The following is a 21,436-nucleotide window of genomic DNA, read 5'->3' on the forward strand; positions in this document are numbered from 1 at the left end:
GTGTCGACGTTCGCCGGCTGTTTTTGAATGCTCGGGTTTCCGTGCCCACTGATACGCTTTGCCTCCGTAGCCGTGTGCTTGAGTTTGCTGTAGTCTTGGCGTACCAAATTGGTTTCGCTGTTGATATTGGCGTCTTCTTTCGACGTCCGCCGTTCTTCTACTTTCAAACTGGATTGCTAGCTCAAATAACTTTTCCAGTTTAGTCGGATTTCTTAATTCAATAAAGTCTTGCACTTGGGGCAGTAACCTCGGCAAAATCACTTGAATTATTTCAGGATTCGGACGGTTTCCATACAAGAGTTTGAAGACGTGAATTTTTCTTAAAATAAAGCTTGAGAGGTTTTCGATTCTTTGTTGATATATACTAAAAAGTTCCGTTTCTAATTTCGCACGATCCCTTACAACAGGGAAGGCTTTTAGTAGGGCAGTCTTGAAATGTTCGTAAGTATAGGTGGGACTTCCTGCTTGACCCAAGAGACTTCTGCCTATACATTTGAACCAGTTAAGCGCTTGGCCCCTCAAAGCGCTGGTAGCTAAGGTAACTTTTTGAAACTCGTGCACGGGGTAGAGCATGAAGTGGTCATCCAATTTTTCCAAAAAACTGGTTACCGGTGAGTTTCCATTAAATGTTGCTTCTGGTTTCATCGAAGCGCGCATGGTCTGGACGATGTAACCAAATCCTTCTAGGGCGGCAGCTGGCATTTCTGGATTCTGAGCCGTTTCTGCAGACAGCACAGGTTCTTCTTGAAACTCGGCCATGGTTATTCTTCTTCGTTGGGCGCCACTATCAGGGTCAATGTTGCTTCTAACCTTCTTCGGGAACATGCAAGGACCTGACTAGGAACAGAGAGCTTACTAAAGCTATGTTCACTAATTGTGGGAAGTAAACAGGATACACAAGAAGGGTATACAAAACCCTTTATTTTTCTTTATTTACAATGACTTCCGTACTTCGGAATACACCGACCCGCTACTTGGGGTCAAAACGTAAAAGTATAAAAATAAAACTAAACTCTAATTTAACTTTATAATAATAAACGTGGAAGATTGGCCTTATATTAACAGGAAGCGTATGTAGTACAGAGAACTGTGAACACTACAATACGTTTAAATTTATCAAGAGAATTACAACCTCTGGCCTGGAAGGCAAACAGCAACTGCGTAACTTCTAAGGTAAGCAGCCTGCTTTGACTCACTGCTTTCTCTCTCTCTCTTGGCAAAAAGCCACAACTTAAATACTTGGCGTTCGCCAGACAAACTTTGCATAAAAACCTTAACGCTTATAATTCTGGCCGGAAGTAGAAAATAAGAAGTAATAGTAAAGATTTAAAATAAAATAAACGTTAGTAAAACTTAAGATCCTTACAGCGTTAACTCAAAGGCTTTTGATAATACCGTATATTTTCATCAAAATTTGAGATATGTTAAAACATGCATTTAAAGCTACAATAAATTAAACAACACATATCCACATGCTCAGAATTAAACATTGATTTCGCACACAGAGTTAAAATAAAATACTGGGATTTCCAGCTTCCCCTTTTACCAGTCCACCAGAAAGCAAAAAAGAAATGTTCAGTCCTTACTCAAATAAAATTTTACACCTTAACTGAAAATACTTACATTTAAAACATTCAATTTTATAAACTTAATTTCAGCCCAGCGTTTAACATTTCAGATATTAACTATCTATGAACACAAATTCCAACCTAAAATTTATGCTTCTTAATATAAAAATAAACCAAACGACACCTTTCTTTAAGTTTTATTGAAAAGTGTTCACTGAACAGTTAATTTACAGAAATACTTAAATTAAGCACTTGGTGCACTGGTTTGAAACTTGAAACAAAGGATGCTGATAATATTCGACTCGTATATCACTTATCACACACATCACACAATTCACCGCACTTGAACTGATGATCTTCGGACATTGGCTGTCCCACACACTTCGATCCACTAAATTTTTTTCGGACGCAAGACGATCGTACAAATTTTAAAAATTGCTGATGATACCTGGACACTGACTCTCCCACAATTTGAACCGAAATTCAGAACCTAATGGTCTGTAATATCTGCAAAACACTGAGGATGTTCGGACAATGACTGTCCCACAACTTGAGCGACAATACTGATGATATTCGGACAATGGCTGTCCCACAATCTTGAGATGAATTTTCAGATCTTGACGGTCTATAATTTCTGCATGGATTTTCTTATCTTTACCGCTGCCACCAATTATTTAAAGCTGTAACGTCTGATCACCCGTGATGGACGAAGAGAAAAGAGCAGTTGTCTTTTAAATATTTATTTTAAAACTAAGAATTTCTTGAGTAATCATAAGTAAAATAATCAAAACATTACAGCCCATAATACAAAACAGTGGCCGCTGGATGCGGCTTACGTCGCTAGTGCGACTTCCCTCGAAGTTGTAACTGACAATTAGTTTCTGGACAAACAGGAAGTTCTTCTAATAAGCAAATGTTTGTCAGAGGTGTGCATATCGTTATTCTTTTTGCTTTGGTTTTGCTTAAATAACAATTTGTTTATACCCTGACTCATTTTACTCATATTATACTATATTTTTCTTTAACGCATAGAAAATTGAATGTCTGCATAGATAATTAGCAATTATTTGTGTATCATAAATTCCAACATTTTTTCCCCTTCTTATTTTTAGCTTTAAAAACTTAGAAAATAAATACTAGGTTCGTTAAGTAAACTTGAATTTAAAGATTGAATTTGGAAATATATAATCTAGTCTCTGATAGAATATTGTTTTTTATCCGCTGAATGTTGAAAAGAGTTCTCATATGAATAATTATTATTTTAGATTAAAGATGCTTGTTTATCTGAATCCTTTCAAATATTATTATTGCTATTATAGCATATGATAATGTTTGTTGTCTTTTGGCGGAAGATGCAGGGTTAAAAATATATTTTGCTTTCTGCAGAAGTTGTTTTCAGATTTATAATAACACTTGATAATATTAGTGTTTTAAAAATACAAACACTTCAGTTTTAGAATGAAAGTACAAAATCGTAAGGTTTGGAGTTGTTTGGGCGAAGAATATCATGTTTTTAACTTTCCAGTGCATTAATTTAAAAATCATTTAAGAAATAACTGTTATTGCATTTGCAGTAACATTATGTTATTTCATTAATAAACTGCTCTTTATTGAAATTAAGTATGGAAATTCTTTTTCAGGTGGTTTGGGCTATAAACTTTTTGAACTTCGTAAGTACATCAAGTTATGCTTTACTTTGAATTCTTATAGTGGATAGTAACTGCTAAAAATTAGTAATGAATATTCGGAAATGCTTTGAATCAAACTTCTTGTCAGCGAAAAACATTGTTAATTACGCTACGTAAAAAGGAATAAATATAAAATTAGCTTTTTCACTTTAAAGTAGTTAAAAAACAAAACAGCCACTGCTCAAATTAAGTAGGGCAATTTCCTTTTACTTGTTCCCCCCCCCCTTCCAATCAGTTTTTCTTTCCTGTATTCGATCTCTCAGATGCTATGTTTCTTGCTGTTTCGTAAACTTTTTTTAGCCCAAAAGGTTAACCCAGAAGGGCTATTAATTTTGTTTTCGCATTTTGCGTTGAAAACTTTAAATGTCGGTTCGCTTTTCAACTGATGCCACCAAATATAACAGCTCTGTATTATATTTAAAGAAATTAAATAATAAAGAATCTGCATAAATGTATGTCTGTTTCTCGCATTTTGATAAAACGACGGTACTTAGAGCCATCCAGTTTTGAATAACGCACGTTTCCACACGAATATGGGCATATGGAAGCCCAAATTTAGAGTTTTGAACTTTATTTATTATCTATTTCATATTTTGTAAACCTTTAACGGTGTGGTGTGTTTAATTACGGCAAAGCACACTAGGGCTATCTGCCTAAGAGGAGGGATGCCTTCGTGGAGGACTTTCTAAGGGAAACTGGCTCGTATATACGTTACACATGGGAAAAACCACGAAAACGCCCATGCAGCCAGTCCGTTCGCGGGATTCGAACCTCGGACCGAACTACCAGTGTTGAGCGACTTTAACACTCGGCCGCTGGTGGGCCTAAACCTTTAACGAATTTTTGATTAACAAACTCAACGATTTCAAAGTGAGCAAAGGCAACACTGTACGGAAAAAGAAACATATTTTTATCTCCAGGCACGAGACTGTGAACTAGAAATTCTAAGGCTATGCTCATTTTAAAATTGCCCACCAGCGGCCGAGCGGTAAAGTCGCTAAACACTGGTAGTTCGGTCCGAGGTTCGAATCCCGCGAACGGGCTGGCTGCACGGGCGTTTTCGTGGTTTTCCCCTTGTGTAACGTGTATACGAGCCAGTTTCCCTTAGAAAGTCCTCCACGAAGGCATCCCTCCCCTTAGGCAGATAGCCCTCGAGGCTTTGCCATAATTACACACACACACACATTTTAAAATTATTTTATGATATTGCTGCTGAACTGAACTTAATGGTTTAAGTGCGAAGAACATGATATTTAATAAATAAAAATAACTCACAAACAATTTAAAAAAGAAATCTGAAAGATTTCAGATTTTAAATTAAGTCCAAAGAGGCGTTTTTTTAACGTTTTGTGTGTTACCTTCATTTATTAAATATCACTTTCTTTGCACTTAAACCATAAAATTCAGTTCAATAGCAATGTCGCAAAATAATTTTAAAATGAGCATATCTTTAGCAGGTAGGGTACGAACTGCGCGAAATTTGATCTAACATGCCCCCTTCTTATCTAATAAACGAACTGCGCGACTTTTTCCTGTCCCCTCTTTCTAAGAAATTGAATTCCCAAGAAGATTGGGTGCTACAAAAAGTAATTTATCGCCATCAATAGGGCATTTTATTGAGACTGCAAACCTCTGTTTTCGTTTATCAATATTGTAAAAAATTGTGCATGCAAAACAAATATTAATTTAAAATCTAGAGTGTGCTAAAACAAAAAGGAATTTCTTTTGCACTCATTTTTTAAAGTTTTATGATGCTTAAATGAATAATGAGCCAGATCTTTTTTAAAAATTAAAAACTTTATATATATATATCAGTTTTGAATAATGATATTGATAGATTAATGACATACATAAAACTGATACATAATCAACCTATCAAATATCGGATTTGTAGTGCATCTTGAATAAGTTTCTTGTCTAGATAAATGTAAAAAAATCTTATTAGATAGCAGAATGGTTTTAACTTTCAAATTTACCCTTTTAGGTAAACAGTTCTAATTTAATTTAAACAATTCTCTTTATTAAATCTAAAAATTGGATTTCTTAAGTGGCTCTAAATTCACACTAATATTATTGCAATATATTGCCATATTAAGCTTTCCATTTTTAGTCATTAAAGTTATTTTAAGGTTATTTAACTTTATTACAAGTCCATATTTTAATACTAGAAACGTTTAAATATTTATTCTGTTTTCCAGTTACTCTACCTGATGTACTTTGGCATACATTTAATTTCTAATACACATTATTTAATAAATTGATAATTATGAGTGTTTGCAGAATTTTCATAATTACCAAAAAAATTCGAACTCCCTTATATACCTTACCTTGGGATTTTCAGTTCCCTTTTTATCCATTCCTTTTTCACATATTGTTGCACTGTATTCAAGTTTTCATGTATGTAGAATTTATATATTTGTATTGTAGTTATGCCAATTTATGTTTAAATGATAATTTTTATAAATTCTTGCATCATAACTCTAGCTAACAGAAGCTAATTCTAACACCTTGGTAAAGCTTAATCTTCAGCATGCAGCTTATTTTCTAACCTAGTTTCAGGCTGAATTATCTGTAAAATTAATTATTTGAAGTTATTTGTTAACAAAGATGGTCGCTAAATCACGTTAATAATATTTCTAACTGTTGTAATTTATAATGCAACAAGTTCATGTGATTTATAATAGAATTCATTTATAATTTTTTCAGCAGTATTGAAATTAATAACAGATATTGTAATGTTATACATTTAGATTACAATGATTTAAATTGCCATTGCCTTCTTCACTTTTATGCTACATTCCTAATATTTCATAATGGCATACAGAAAAGTTTAACTCATTCACCAAACATGTAAATCTCTAATTCAGCCCACTTTTGTTCTTACTGTGTTTATTCCAGAATTTACTTTTCACGCTTCTTTTCACACTATAATCCTTCAATTTCTGTAGCTATGGTAACTTTGCATACCTCCTGACAAGTAGTTATATTTTTAACCACTTAATTTGAATTCCTGTTGACTATCAGTACATTATTCACTTGTTTCACAAGTGCAAATATTTATTTTATACGCAAATCTACGCAAAATAGCAATAAAACTTCAGTTATGTGGAGATCCTCATCGATTGCTTGTTTTAGACTGAATGAAATTAAGCTTAATGTTACTGTTAATTAGCTTGTTATTAATTTAATTGTACGTTTCTAATTAATTATATGTTAAGATATTTCCAAGTATATTACACAAACTTTTGCATCCCAATTTTTAGTTTTGGGTTCTTCTAGATAAATTTTAGAAATAATAATTTTAAATTATTTACAATTTATACGTCAGTGTTCCAAACGCACAGTAATGTTGTTATATAAGATATTTCTTCCGCCTTCCTAGCGTGCCTTCGTGGTATAGTGGTTCTGCACGCTGGGCCGGTTTCTCCAGAGGTCCGTGGTTCGATTCCCGGCGAAGGCAGTTTGCTCATTTTTCATCTCTTCAGCTTTTCCAATTAATCTAATATCTCTACAGTGGCGCCCGAACTAAAAGGGTGTTTGAATGATGATTCTCCTTATCCAGGATTTGGGTCCCCTAAAAACTCCAGTCGTCCTTTATAAAAGGGGGAGTATATAAGGTATTTCTCCCGCCTTCCTAGCGTGCCTTCGGGGTGTAGTGGTTCTGCACGCTGTGCTGATACTCCAGAGGTCCGTGGTTCGATTCCCGGCGAAGGCAGTTTACTCATTTTTCATCTCTCCTGCTTTTCCAATATACCTAATGTCTCTACAGTTCTAATAGATTTCATGCTGAGATTTGTTAATTTAACTATTAATTTCTGCAAACATTTACATGATTACTTTAATTAACGAAAAATATTTCTAGCACACTTTGATTCTAAATTATCTTTTGCACACAAGTGAACTATATTAAATTTTCTAGTCTAGTTTAGACATTTTGACTATTATTGATATCATTTATAAAAAATATAATTGGTATGCTTTATAATTATTTAATTTATGATATTATTGTAATATTCTTTGCTCTAATATTGTAATTAATGAAAGTGAAAGGTGTTTGTAATGATAATATGTATGTTTACCAATAACTTTTATTTTCTTTTTTCTTTGTTAGCTCTCGCATTTATTACTGTTATTCAAGTAATTAGCCTTCTTGTTAGATATTCTTTACTTGTTCTTGTGATTGTGATATGTAATTCTGTTTTTTTATTTTTATTTTCCTTATGGCTACAATTGGCTTCGAAAAGTTAAATTGTAATCCTGTAGGCAAAGGGGGAAAGAATTTTGATTCGCGCAGTTATACTATAGCAGAACGGGGGGGGGGGAGGATTTTCATTCGTGCAGTTGGAGCCCACCCCTTTATAATTTCCGATACACAGTTCTGCGCGCTGGGGATAAAAGTTTTTTTTTTTTCCCGTAGAGTGTTGCCATTGCTGGCTTTGAAATCCTTGAGTTTGTTAATCAAAAATTCTTTAAAGTTTTACAAAATATGAAATCGATAATAAAACAAATTCCAAATTTCAAATTTGGTCTTCACATTCCACATGCCCATATTCATAGGAGGATTACGTCATTCAAAATTTGATGGCTCTATGTACCATTGTTTTATCATAATTCGAGAAATATACATACATTTATGCAGATTTTTCAATATTTAGTTCCTTCAAATATAATGCAGGACTCTAACATTTGGTGGCAACAGTTTGAAAAGTGAAGCGTACATTTATAATGATTCAACGCAAAACGAAAGCAATAGTCGTTCAGGGACAAAGTCCCTTTGGACTAAACATTAAAAAAACGCCCCTTTGGGCGTAATCTAAAATTTCTTCTTTCCTAAATTTTTATTTCTTTCTTTGTATGATGTTTTTCTTACTTTCTTACTCTTGAAAGATTGGGCGAGATAATTTTAGTCCCATCTCGCTGGCCTAAGCGTTTGAGAAGATGCATCTGCACTTTCCTCTTCGTTTTAGTCTTCTTTCACGAAACATTAATTCCTGAATTAAATCAATTTTCGCAACAAAAAGTTTTGGAAAAAAAAAAAAAAAAAAAGTTAATAGATTAAAATAATTCAAGTTCCATTAGTATATAACGCACAAAGTCCTTTATTTATGGGTTCGTTTTGGCTTTATTAATCCATTAATTATCAATTTATGTAATTAAGTTTTTAATTAATCCACACTCTAATATAGAACGAATGTAGCTTTTTTTTATTAATTAATAATGGTAGTTAACAATACAGATTTTTCTGAAAATATTAGTCTTTTCAGAGGACAGAAATAATGGGACAGTTTTTTTAACTAAAACTGCAGTTAGTTAATTTTAAATATAAAAACTGCTCTGCTTGAATTAAATTTAAATTAAAACGAATTCAACATATTTTCTTCGAAAAATCGAAAGGAAAACAATAATTTTAAATAAACAGAATACCAGAACCATAGCTCTGTTTCTCTCTTTTGCTTAGTTTTTTTCGATTAGCTTAGATCCTGCTTTCTGTTAGTCCTGCTTTGGCTTACCTTCGAATCTCTTTGTCCTTAATCATTTATACAACACACTCTTAGCTCTCATCGAGCTTAATTTTTTTTTTAAGTTTGCCGGGTGTCGAAACATTTAGAAGTAATAGAGTCAGACGAAATTCTGCAGTTTTCCTTTCCGTTTCTTTTTTCTAAATCATAAACAGTAGAAGTGATATTTTTCAAAGCCACTAGAAGAGGAAAGTTTTGTTAACTTTTAGAGTTGTATTTGACTGGTGTGTGGCTCTTTTTTTTTTTTTTTAGGTAAGAATAAACTTTTTCCTACCTCCATGCTCCTTCCCATTCTTAGGCCAACGAATCGGTCTTTTTCCCTACGGCGCCAACCCTGCCCCAGTTATGAAGCAGTTAAAGTTATGAAGAGCTTATTCCCTATCATCGGAAGTACTCCAAGCTTACCCTGGAAAAGAAAAGACTCATTTATCTGGCTACAATTCGACCTATTATGTCATATGCTTCCCTCGTCTGAACATATGCCACCAAAAGTGACATAAAAAAACTGCAAATAGTGCAAAATGGCTGTCTCAGAATAATCACAAATGCTCATGTAAAGAACAAGCGTCTTCACGGAGATCTAAAGCTTGACACTATCGAGGAATTTCTAAGTAAAGTTAATACTTCTTTCTATGACTCTGCTAAGCAGTGCGAACATATGAGCATATTCAATTTATTCCACTATGAAATCTTGCGAAAGTACCGACGCTTAAGACCTTACGCTGCATTTCTCCTTAGTGGAAACCAAGACTTCTCAACTTAAGTAACTTTGAACTACGCCTATCTTCAAAATATTTCTGTAAATAGTTAAGAAATCTGATAAATCATGCTGCAAACTGAGAGGTTAGCACCAGGGAGGGTGACTACCCATGTGACACACTATGCCACCCCCCTAGAATGTAAATATTTATCTGTACCTATTCCTGTATATTTAGACTTGAAAATATTTTAGTCATCGTTAGGATTGCAACCCACTTATTTTAATATTGTTGGTTTGTCTATACTCGAATTATTTTCTGTAAAGTACGATTTTTCAGACTACCGATGCATAGATAACTATTCACCACTCAGATGTCTCAAAGCTCATCACGTGGAAACTGGCCACGCTCCTAGTACCTGATATCCTGCCTCCTGAGACCTACTTTCAGCATTTCCCTACCTGAATCATATCGATATCGGATTCGACCGCTGAGCTCCGAGAGACGAGGTCGGATTTTCTTACTCCTGGTTTTGTCGAGGATTTCGTTATTGCGATAAGGATATTTGAAGTTCAAGAATTGGAGACCTGGTGGATTGGAGCACCTAGGTAAGATCTTTTTGTTTCTTGAGTATGCATTGCCGAGCCAAATCAGCCAGATAACAGCAGATTAGGTTGGAGCCAGCCATGTCAAAAATAGAGATAGATGATTTACGGAAATATCTAGATGAACAGGTTATCCGTAACTTACCGAAGGAAAAGTTTAATGAGATATAATAATCTGACTACGGAAAAGATTCAATTAGAAAAATCATGTTTGAAAGCAGAACCGGTTACTGCTAGAATTCAGCGTATTTCACAGCAGTTAAGTGATTTCCAGCTAAGTATACAAGTGCAGGAAACCCCTAAAATTAAGAGGACAAATTCGAAGCCTAAAAAGAAAAACGTGGTCGATGAGAACGGTTTTATTGCCCCTCGTAATACCGTAAAAAGAACGCGATCGGAATCTGAGATAAATGAACCACCTCAAAATAAATTTGCGGATTTACAGGATGATGACAAAATGTATAGTGCAGATACCGAAGGAGAATTTCTTGCCCCCGGAAAGACGGCAAACCATACTCCCCCAATCGTGTTAGATGACTTCAATGGCGACTGGGATAAGATAAAAGAGAAAATAGAGGAAGAATTAAATATTAAAAACTACAAAGGTGAAATGAAAGGAGATACGCTAACCATTCGAGCAAAAACCCCTGATGATTATAGAACGATCACAGGCATGTTCGCAAGTGAGGGAGTCCCCTTCCACACTTTTAAAATTAACTCAGATAGACCGCTAAAAGCAGTGATAAAAAAGTTACCCAGAATGATGAAAGTAGAAGCTATTGAAAACGAGCTGAAAGAGCTAAAAATACCCGTAGAGAAATGAGACAGCTACCAGCTATTGAGAAGACCAGATAGTGAAGCTACTCTCATTTCTAGTTGAAACCAAGAGAAATTATAATGGAAAGAAGATCTGCAATTTAGAAAAACTTCGAGGACTTGATGTTGTAGTCAGACAGTACAAGAAGAAGCCTGGACCTGTGCTGTGTCATAGGTGCCAGCGTTACGGACATTCAAGAGAGCACTGCCATTACAGAGCCCGCTGCATGAAATATGCAGGCTGGCATGAAACGTTTACGTGCAAAACTCTCAAGGAGAAACTACCAGCGCGCTGTGCGCTCTGTGATGAAAGTCAAGTCTCGTCGTACAAGGGATGTGAAAAGTATCCTAAAATCCGAAGAACTGAATCCCAACCCTTAGCGAAAGAGCAGGAAGCTAGATTCAATTTGAATAAAGATGACTTTCCCACATTCCCGGGTGGAAAGACTGACGAAAACACCAAAACTTGGCCCAGTTGGGCGAAAGGCGGAAAACCTGAAGAGAACATATTTGACTGGTTTAAAAAGCAGCTCTGCAAAGTGAAAAACATTTTTACAAAGTCAGCAAAATCCCTAATGGGTAAAATTGAAGTTAGCATGGAAGCAATCGAATACATTTCAAATATTAAATATGAGTTCTAATAACCAAGCTCACGTGACAAATCTGATCGATGCGACGCATTCGTTCTTAAGGATGTCCCTTTTCAATGTAAAAATTTTCAATGTTTTCAATGTTTTCTACAAGAAACTTGAATTAATGAAATTTTTATCGGCACATGATATTGACATTATGTTGATAGGTGAAACTCATCTCAAGCCTTGTGATAAGTTCAAAATCCCAGGTTATAATGTTATTAGAAGCTATAGGCTTAGAACTATCCGCGGAGGTACTGCAGTTGTGATCAAGAATCACATTAAATTCAGCACTATCAGGAAGACGAGATTAGAATACACTGCAATTCTTGCTAGCAGTACGACAAATGAGAATTATCTTATAGTGGCAGCGTACAACCCCCCCCCGGAATAACATAAACTTACAGGACTTTGACATTTCAATGCCGACGAATTTCCCTACCATACTTGCGGCTGATCTAAATGCAAAAGAACGCTCCTGAGGCTCCAGGATGGGTAACGGATATGTAGACTGCTCAAAAACTATATCTATGCAAATACCTTACAGCTAGTCACCCCAAGTGAATAGATTTTCTACTGTCGAAGCGGCGGAGACATATTGGATATTGCATTACTCAAAAATATTAATCAGACTCCCTACTTAGAAGTAAAAAACGAATTGTCGTCAGACCACTATCCAGTTGTTTTTGATTTTCACGGCTTTTACCCTTACCCTCCAAAGAAACGCACTAAAGTAAATTGGACCAGCTTTACAGATAAACTACGGAACATGTCTTGTAACCCCCATCTAAGAGACTGCGGGGAAATAGAAAGCGAAATTTATTCGCTTACTTCCAAAATTCAAAATGCGATTCAGAGTTCTTCTTATGCATGCAAAGATACCTTGAGGAATATCAAGACGAGTTACTACCCACCGCAGTGGAAACACTCGATAATTATCACCAAACTGAAGCCAGGGAAAAGCCCGTCACTAGCAGACAGTTATCGTCCTATTAGCCTTTTTCCGGCTATCGGGAAAATTTTTAAGAAAGCGTTAAACGATAGAATCACCAACCACCTAGAAAGATTGGATCTGTTAGACCCGGCCCAATTTGGTTTCCGGAAACAACTCAGTACAACTCATCAGGTACTAAATATTGTTGAGGTTATCACAAGAGCTTTTTTCCACAAAACTGGGGTGGCAGCTTGCTTCATAGACCTTGAGAAGGCCTTCGACAACGTTTGGCACGAAGGATTGATTTATGAGCTAAAAACTTTATGTTTCCTGTAAGCCTTGTGAAGTTAATCATCTCCTACCTTCCAGTAGAAGCTCCTACCTTCCAGTAGAAAAGAACCTTCCAGTGCGAGTTGGAAACTCCCTTTCCAGAAGGAAAATTATCGCCAGTGGCGTCCCACAAAAGTCTGTTATTGGCCCAAAATTATTCAACATTTTCGTCACTAACGCGCCCTGGTTTGTTCGAAATAACATCATTCACGCAGGAAAATAAAACCCATTCTTGAACAAATCCTCATGGAGGCGCACAACTTCTTTAAAAAAAATGGATAATTCTCCAGTGCACACGCTAAGAGAACTCCGAAATTATGACCCTACGCTGGATAGCGTAGTGAAGAGACCTCGGTCAATTCACCATAATGCGCGGTGGGGATTTAAATATTGTATGTACTTTTTAATTGTGATCTATTTAACCAATGACTGTGTTATTCCAAAACTGGCGTAATGCCTGGAAGCAGGCTAGAAACTCTGAGTTAATTAGTATGTGTAAAGAATTGTGTATCATATGTTCTCACCACGACCACCGCTGTGGTTCTACTTCTAATTTGCTGCTAGACTGCTACAAAAATTCTCTCAGTAACCTTACGCTACTATCCTGACCGGATGCATCATGCATGGACTTGAATACTGGATGATTTTTTTTTTCTAAGTACTAATTTCCTAATTTTCGTATGTACTGCTTGACTTTGCCGCGGAATGATTGCACCTTGTTTTAATGTCACGCCCCCGGGCGAGGTTCAGTAGCACCTTAATGATCTAAATACCGTGAATGGCATAGGCGGTACAATTTTGAACAGGTCAAAACTCACAGTAGTTGTACACCTGAGGTCAAACAGACCAAAATGCCTAAAAATGCCTACTTGCATCGCTCATCGAAGCATCTAACTGAGATAGTCGGAAAACTGAAACCGACTGATCAAAGCACCGACTGAGATAGTCGGAAAACAACCTGCATTCTTTGCAGGTTAATCGCGGCAAACAGAGGAAGTTGGAGTTGGAGAACCAGTCGTAGTGTAGGGTTGGCGTCTTCTTTTATTATGCAGTTCTTCCAAGCTTTGGTCTCCAAAGGAAGTGTTTTTTGTTTACATCCGGATCTTCCTTGACAGCGCTTTGATAGTGCTTCCAGACAAATCAAAAAGCGAGGACACTTCCGCATAAAGGACACATTCATTGTTGGATGGATGAATAGCAATTTGTATAGTTTAGTGGCATTTACACAAAAATCACATCTTTGTTATTTTTCGATAAGTTGAAACAGCGATTTTGATTATGAATTTGTTTTATAAAATTCGAAGCTACTGGACTCCAAAAATGTATATTTTAGCAAAATTTTTATACTAAGCGTAATGAAGGAAAATTACTTGCCAAATTACCTTTAAAATGCCAAAATATCACAAAAATATAACACTCTTACCTCAGTTTCCTTATAACTAAGTGGTGTAAGCCCAAAAATTTGTATAATTTATGTATTTTTAATTATTTGTATAATGTATGTGTTTGTGAATTTAGATCAATTAGTTGCTTTAACTGTTTTGAAAAATGAAGCAATATTATGCAGAGTAAGGCAATCAAGATTGCTATGTATCCAAAAACGTGTTTTAAGTCAAAAGTTTGAAACTTGAAAGCTAAATGAAAACTTAAATTATGTACGCTAAAATATTCGTATTTAGACACATAGATCAAGATAGGTTAAGATTTTAAATAGGGTAAAGCATGCAAGGGCTGTCTGCTTAAACCGAGAGATGCTTTCATGGAGGAATTTCGAAGGAAAACTGATCTTTGAATGCATACTAAAAACAATGCATGTAATTTTCTTTCAATTAACATTTATACATATTCCTTATACAAAAAATTGTGATTTATGCTAATATATTGTAAATTACTTTACTCGAAAAATATAGTGAATGTGCAGAAATGAAAGATTTGCACACGCCGAAAATGAAAAATATTAAATATGTATGGGTTTGTGCATAGCCATGTAAAAAGCATGTGCTTGCCTTTAACAAAATACGTAAATATTTAATAACGTATTTAGAAATGAAGGGTATATTCATTCATAATCTGTTGTGAATATTATGGTGAAGAAATCTAGTTACTAAGTATATCTAAATTTATAATGATTATAAATATTATCTAATTATAGAATAACTTTCACATTTAGTTGCAAACGTAAACTGAAGTTCTATTGACAAATATATTTATAAAACTATTTAGGCAAGAATTGTTCGGTATAGCACAGTCGATGAAATGCGTATTTTAAGGTAGTAATGAAAAATTTTTAAAATATGTATTTTTGAAATTAAGAGTAAAAAAATATATCCTAACATTTTATAATAATTCAGTTACAAGTTTTGAATAATGTATTAAAAAAAAAAACTTTTTTTTATTCCCTTTCACAAGCAGCGATATTTTAAGGTATTTCGCGATTAAAATAAAAGGTGTTCTAATTATAAAATGGCTTTTTTATTTAAAGGATGCTCCAGAAGCTAAAAAATCATCTCTTATTTGAGAAAGTATTTCAGAACAAAGTTCTGTAAACGGAAAAGAAGTAATGCGCAATTTAGTATTAATACTACAATAAATTTTGGTCTTCGTTAACCGAATAAAATCGAATTATCTTAAAATTTCTTTCTCATGTAATTAACGAAAACTTGTGAAACTATTTCATTCAAATTAAACTGTTGCAAGCAAACTGTTCGGGGGAAAGTATAGCATTCAATTCCGTTCAGAATGAAATGTTTTTTAAAAATGCATTCTTATCACATACTTAGGGCTCTGCAATACTGTAAAAAAGAAAATATGTATGTTTATACGTATATTTACGACATAATTACAAAATATTTACCTAATATAACCCTATTGATCTTAATGGCAAGTCACTGAATATTTTGGTTTCCACGAGGGGTGAACCACTGCTTCAAGACAGTGCATTGGAAAAACCAGTTAAGGCCTCCAGTCTTACTTCCTACCTCCACAGCGACCAAGGCCAACGTCTAGACTACAGTCTAGGTGGCGTTGCCAAGGCTCTTAGCAAACTTCGCTATTCTTTGCCTTATCTTTCTTCATTATTCGCTCTTCACCCCTTTTCTTCTCCATTATTACGGCCATTCAGGCTAGTCGCTTGCTGGTCGTTGACTCCAGTATCACCTGGATTGCATGGAAAAGCGAGAAAGAACAAGAAGCGGGGAGTCCAGTTTGTTATTCTGCATTGCATTGAATTAGATGAGATTTTTTTAAATAAAAATAAGATTTAAGATTAAGGTGATAAAGTGTATTAAGATTAGGATATTTAGTGAGATGAATTTAGAATAATTAAAGAATTAAAATTAAGATAAAATCCAAGTTAGGATTGTATGCTAAAATGAACAAATTTAAGTAATTAAGCTGAATAAAGTTATATATAGTTTTGTCAGCTTGCGGAACTCGTTAAGATCAATGTTTTGAATCAATTTAAAATTTTAAAATTTAAACTGTGTGGCGTGGCTGAACAAAGGAGAGGCCCTAACATCAGAAGGTCCAAAATAAGGTTAGCAGCACGGGAGTTGATTCCGAGGTAAGTTTAGATTATATCTAGCGAGCAGGAAAAAATAGTTGTTGCCGGGTTAGGGCTGTGAAGTGCTGGTAATTCTGATAAATTCCCTTAGTCGAGCAAACAAACTCGTTTAGGCTTCCTGGGGAAGGTGTTAAATGTTTTGCCCAGCCCTAGATAGCTTGGCAGAGCTTGGTTCTGCTGGATCATAAACAAGAATAGAAAACAAGATAGGGTTTTCTATCTGAAAAAGTCGTTGAAAGAATTTGGCCGAATTTTGCTGGAAAAAGTCATCAAGGGCTAGAATTTTGAAGTCAGAATGTAACACATCATTTCGGCCGTACCACATTTCGATATATAACGATTCCGTCCTGATCCTTCGTGGATGTAGGTTGCTCGACTATGTCCGAGCCAGCCGATGCAACTATGCCTAACGGCAACGACAGCTATCCTTATGTTGACGAAAGTCGCCCCATTACTGCTAATCAACCGCGCGAAAGCTGTGTTGGATTACCTCCTGCCATTATCGGCTTACCATCGGATAATGAAAGTTCGGACTCTAAAATGGACATTGCTTGTGAAAGACTTAGAAAAGTTGAGAAAGACGTCGAAAGCCTCAAAGCCTCACTTATGATCTACCAGGCCAGCCGGGCTGTTACTGATGAGGATATCGTCTCCACTCCGACGATTAAACTACTTCAAAAGCTGAAAGTTCAAGCCGAGGTATTACGGGGTATGTGCAACTCTCCTAGCTCGTAAGGCACTAACCCCCCTAAACCAAAAATAAAGGGAAAATACTGAAACTAATAGTAAACGTAAATTGTGCTAATCCTAAAAATACTGATAATGATGGCTTTCAATTAACTATTAAAACGGTTAAACTGCAAAAACTAGAAAAAGTTAGTGAAAATATTGAAACCAGGAATCAATTTAATGTATTAAATGAAAAAATGATCACTGGTAACAATACTGATAATACTCCAGTTACTCAGGCTGTGCAGCAGCAGACGACCCCCAGCCCTCAGGCTGCCCCCCATTATGGTCAATCCAGGCGAATTAGCGCACGAGGATTTTCTAAAAGAACTTGCAAACATCACGAACGCCAAATTCTTAGGAAAGGTTGTGTATTGTTGCCTATTCATTTTTATGCGTACGTCTTATTATCCAAGTATTTTTAGTTTAACTACCTACTATCTGTAACACCACAGCTTGCCTCTTCAAACTGTAATACAATCCTACTAATGCCCTTGTAAGGCCATGTACTTCCCTTTGACAACCTCAATAATCTCCTGGTGCAGCCTCGTGTGGTTCCAGGAAGCTTTTGCCGTAGTTAGAGGAGGGTTTGGAACACATGCCTGTTTACCTCTGTTAGACACCAGGCGTTCCAGTCCTCCGTAACCTACCTACCTACCTCATAGCCCGGAAGATCACCGAACGCTCACTACCCTGTTTAAAAATAAGCACATAGAGCATTATGTAATCAATGCCAAGCATGATCGACCGATTAAAGTCGTCATAAGAGGAACTGCTTCGTCGACCAAAACGGAAAATATTATTAGCGCCCTGACTGCTAGAGGAATGCCAAAGTCACTCAGCTCACCAGAAGAAGAACGAGTGTTTCAATGCCGCTATTCTTGGTTCAAGTCATCAGGAACGAGAATTCTGACAATATATACAATCTCAAGGACCTCTTGCTCTTCTCGGTGGAAGTGAAAAAGTTTGTCTCCAAAAACCAAGTGCCCCAACGTTATAACTGTCAGCAGTGGCACCATTCCTCTGAAAATTGTTTCTTCACTCCTCGCTGTGTAAAGTGTTCTCTCGATCACAAAACCAAGGACTGCCCTACGCCCGGACGGCATAGAAAACCCAAAGTGCAGCAACTGCTCTCAAAATCACACAGCGTCCTATTGTGGATGCCGTCGATTCCCAAAAAATAAGCCCTCTCAACTAAGAAAAGACAACCAAGTCAGAAATGGACTTACCTTTGCAGAAATGGCTAGACGACAAACAGAGCATTATAACTCTAAACCGACCGAAAGGTCCCCCAGTCATCTTCTGCTGCACAGCACGATGTTGATCAGGATGATACTCGCTCTACTAATGTTAAATCTAAAGTTAAAAGCAATGCTAATACAACAGATAAAAACCAAGTATCTGAGCTAAATGATATATTTGGTCCCAACAATGCTATTATGAATAATAAAATCAAAAAATACCTACCCAAGCTTAGGACGCTCACTGACGCAACAGATAAAATGTTTCTGTTCTTTGAAATTATGAGCGAAATCACCAGCACTTTAGAGTAATAGCACTTATCTTTTGATTAAATCTACCCTGATATTTCTTACAATATTTTTATCTTGTACTAATTATACAACTAAAACTAATTACCGCCATTAATGTTACAATAGATGTTTAGGCCACCTATTATTTCAGTCCCTGATCTTCCCGATTTTTAATAATTCCTTTAGATTCAAATTTTCAATGGGCATTTGTCGCCATCTAGGTCTAAATTTTAAAAATATCCCCATCTACTTTTAGTACTCCACAGTCATGTGGTACCATCTAGTTTCCCATTCTAACACAAATCACTAAAAACTCACCTTAGCTCCTCCCATCTACCCCAATGCCTGACTCGCTAGCGTTTGTACTTACTTTCCAGGCTCATCAATACAAACATATTCCACCCCTTCAAACGGTCAATGCTAAACAGATGGCTTTTACAGACACTGAAAAGGCTGAAGTTATTGCTGACAGCCTTGCTACACAATTCATTCCAAATAACGACGCCTTTTGTAACCGTCCGGTTACACAGGGGCGCATACACTCTCGTGATGAACATTTCTTAACACAACCCATCACACCTGATCTCAGGCCGATTGATCCAACTGAGGTGCTAGAGTTCATTGATAAAATGAAACCGAAGAAGGCCCCTGGCATAGATCAAATTTACGAATCGCATGATCAAAAACTTGCCCATAATGTATATTGTATGGATTAACCTTATGCTTAAAAGGTGTTACTTCCCTGACTATTGGAAAAACGCCGCAGTCACTCCTATTCCAAAACCGGGTCAAAATTTAAATCTCCCCGTCAATTACAGGCTTATTAGTCTCTTATCATCTCTCTCAAAAAATTATGAATATGTTTTACTTAAACGCCTGAATGAATTCTGCCGTGATCGAAATTTAATAATTTCGGAACAATTTGGCTTCCGGTCTGAACACTCCAAGGTACACCAGTTACTCCGTGTAGTCGAATTCATTCACGAGGGCTTTCATAAACGAGAGAAAACTGGAATTGCCTATCTTGACATTGCCAAGGCCTTTGACAGGACTTGGCATGACGGGCTTATTTACAAGTTCATGCGGCTTTTTTTTTTCGGCCCAACTCATTAAAATTATCAACTCGTACCTGACGGGTAGAACCTTTCGGTGCAAGTTCGCCACGAATACTCAACTACTCACCCGATCTGTGCTGGGGTCCTACAAGGAAGTTTGCTCGGACCTCAAATGTTCAACATTTTCGTAAATGACAGACCTAAGTCACCTAACGTCGATCTAGCTTTATATGCGGACGAAACAGCCATCATGAACCAATATTCCAACACCTCCACGGTAATGCCTGCACTGCAGAATTATCTTCCAAGCCTAGAGCTCTGGCTCGGACTGTGGAAGATCAAAATTAAATGTCGCTAAATGTGCTGCCACTTTATTTATCCGAACTACTTTCCCAAATTTACCTAACTTCCAGTTCTTCGGAGAACAAATTCTCTGGGTTCCTACTTATAAGTACCTAGGAGTGATACTTGATTCAAAATTAATTTGGCAACCTCACATCCAAAAAACGATTTCCAATGCGAAGGTTGTCAAAACCCAATTGCTGCCTTTTTTTGCTAGAAATAGCGACCTGTTCACGAAAAACAGGACTTTGCTCTATAAATCAATGATAAGGCCAATTCTGACATATGCTAGTCTTGTATGGGGCGCAGCAGCAATTACTAACAGAAAACATATCCAAATTTTTCAGAATATTATGCTACGGCAAATTTATAAAGCTGCTTGGTTTGTTACAAACGAGGACTTTCATAATGCAGCCAAAATTCTCCCTGTGATTCGCTTTATACAGCGACTTTCGGCTAATTTTTTCCAAAAGATTCCTTCGATCGGAAACCCCGCACTCCACTGCCTGCCTGTCTGTTTATCATCCGGGAATTGCATCATCAAGAGACCCAGAGCTACTCTGGAGAACGCATATAATGCACTTCCTTTTTCCAAGAGTCGTTGCTATGGAGACGAGGCGCCTCGAAGGTTTCACTACACTCGTTCGCGTTCCCCCTCCCTCCGCCTGAGTGAATTCGCTGATCTTTCAGCTTCCCTCGGGGTCACTCTCTTTTTGTCCCGTAATCGGGGAATCTTATTTCTTTCAACCGTAAGCAGTTGTTAACTGACTTTAAGCACGCTTTTGTTCCCTTCTTAAAAGGGTTCTAGTGCATTGATTATTATTTTTTATTTAATTTTAGCTTAATCTCGCTATGAGAATTAATACTATTTTTCATTAGTTGACATAACACTTGAAGCTAAAGTAATCATTTTGTATTTATAAAAGTTTCTCCTCAGAGGCATTGCTGGCCGTGTCTCTTTAAATCAAACTCGCATAACGAGTTCCCGCTTCTCTTCTCCTCCCAGACGCGAAGCACTTGCGACATGAAGTTTTTCGCGAGTGTTTCCGCTTTCGTGTTGTTAACATCACATGACCATTGATCAAGGAAACGTCGATGCTTGTCAAAATTCATGATGTAACCCCCTCAAATTGATTCTGGCCCTTTTTCGACACAAAAAATTTACTAAATTAAGTCCTTCAGTGCTTTTACTTTTTTTTCACTGTGGAAGGAACTCTTTTGTTAAATTTAACATTTGGCACTAAATTTTACCTCTTTGCGGAACTCTCTTTTTGACGATAAAAATAATTCTTTGATGATGTGGGGATAAAGGCAATAAGTCTAAAAGTGCCTCGTAATACAACCCTTCCTTAGTCCTTGGCTCATCATAGGCTGATCTACTTGGATCTCTCCTGATTTCGGATGCCTACCAGCACGCAATTTTTTT

The 21,436-nt window shown here is 36.3% G+C and overlaps 1 protein-coding gene across 4 annotated transcripts in view; it reads left to right on the top strand.

Annotated features, from left to right (window-relative positions):
* Nucleotides 1–21,436, top strand: part of LOC118205980 (uncharacterized) — a 106,893-nt gene that overhangs the window by 77,145 nt on the left and 8,312 nt on the right. For 2 of the 4 annotated variants that reach the window (XR_015043054.1, XR_015043053.1), the window contains exons 3-4: nt 3,209–3,238; nt 9,813–10,081. Coding sequence is in view for 2 of the 4 variants with exons in the window: in XM_085823842.1 (XP_085679968.1) it covers nt 3,209–3,238 (30 nt within the window). In the remaining 2 variants the exon portion in view is untranslated. The remainder of the gene's footprint in view (nt 1–3,208; nt 3,239–9,812; nt 10,082–21,436) is intronic. The other 2 variants (XM_085823842.1, XM_085823843.1) reach the window with 1 other exon arrangement.

The sequence above is a fragment of the Stegodyphus dumicola genome, chromosome 9, assembly GCF_044657685.1.
Source record: "Stegodyphus dumicola isolate Sdum_Otavi_A_Nest chromosome 9, ASM4465768v1".
In the NCBI taxonomy this organism is placed as follows: domain Eukaryota; kingdom Metazoa; phylum Arthropoda; class Arachnida; order Araneae; family Eresidae; genus Stegodyphus; species Stegodyphus dumicola.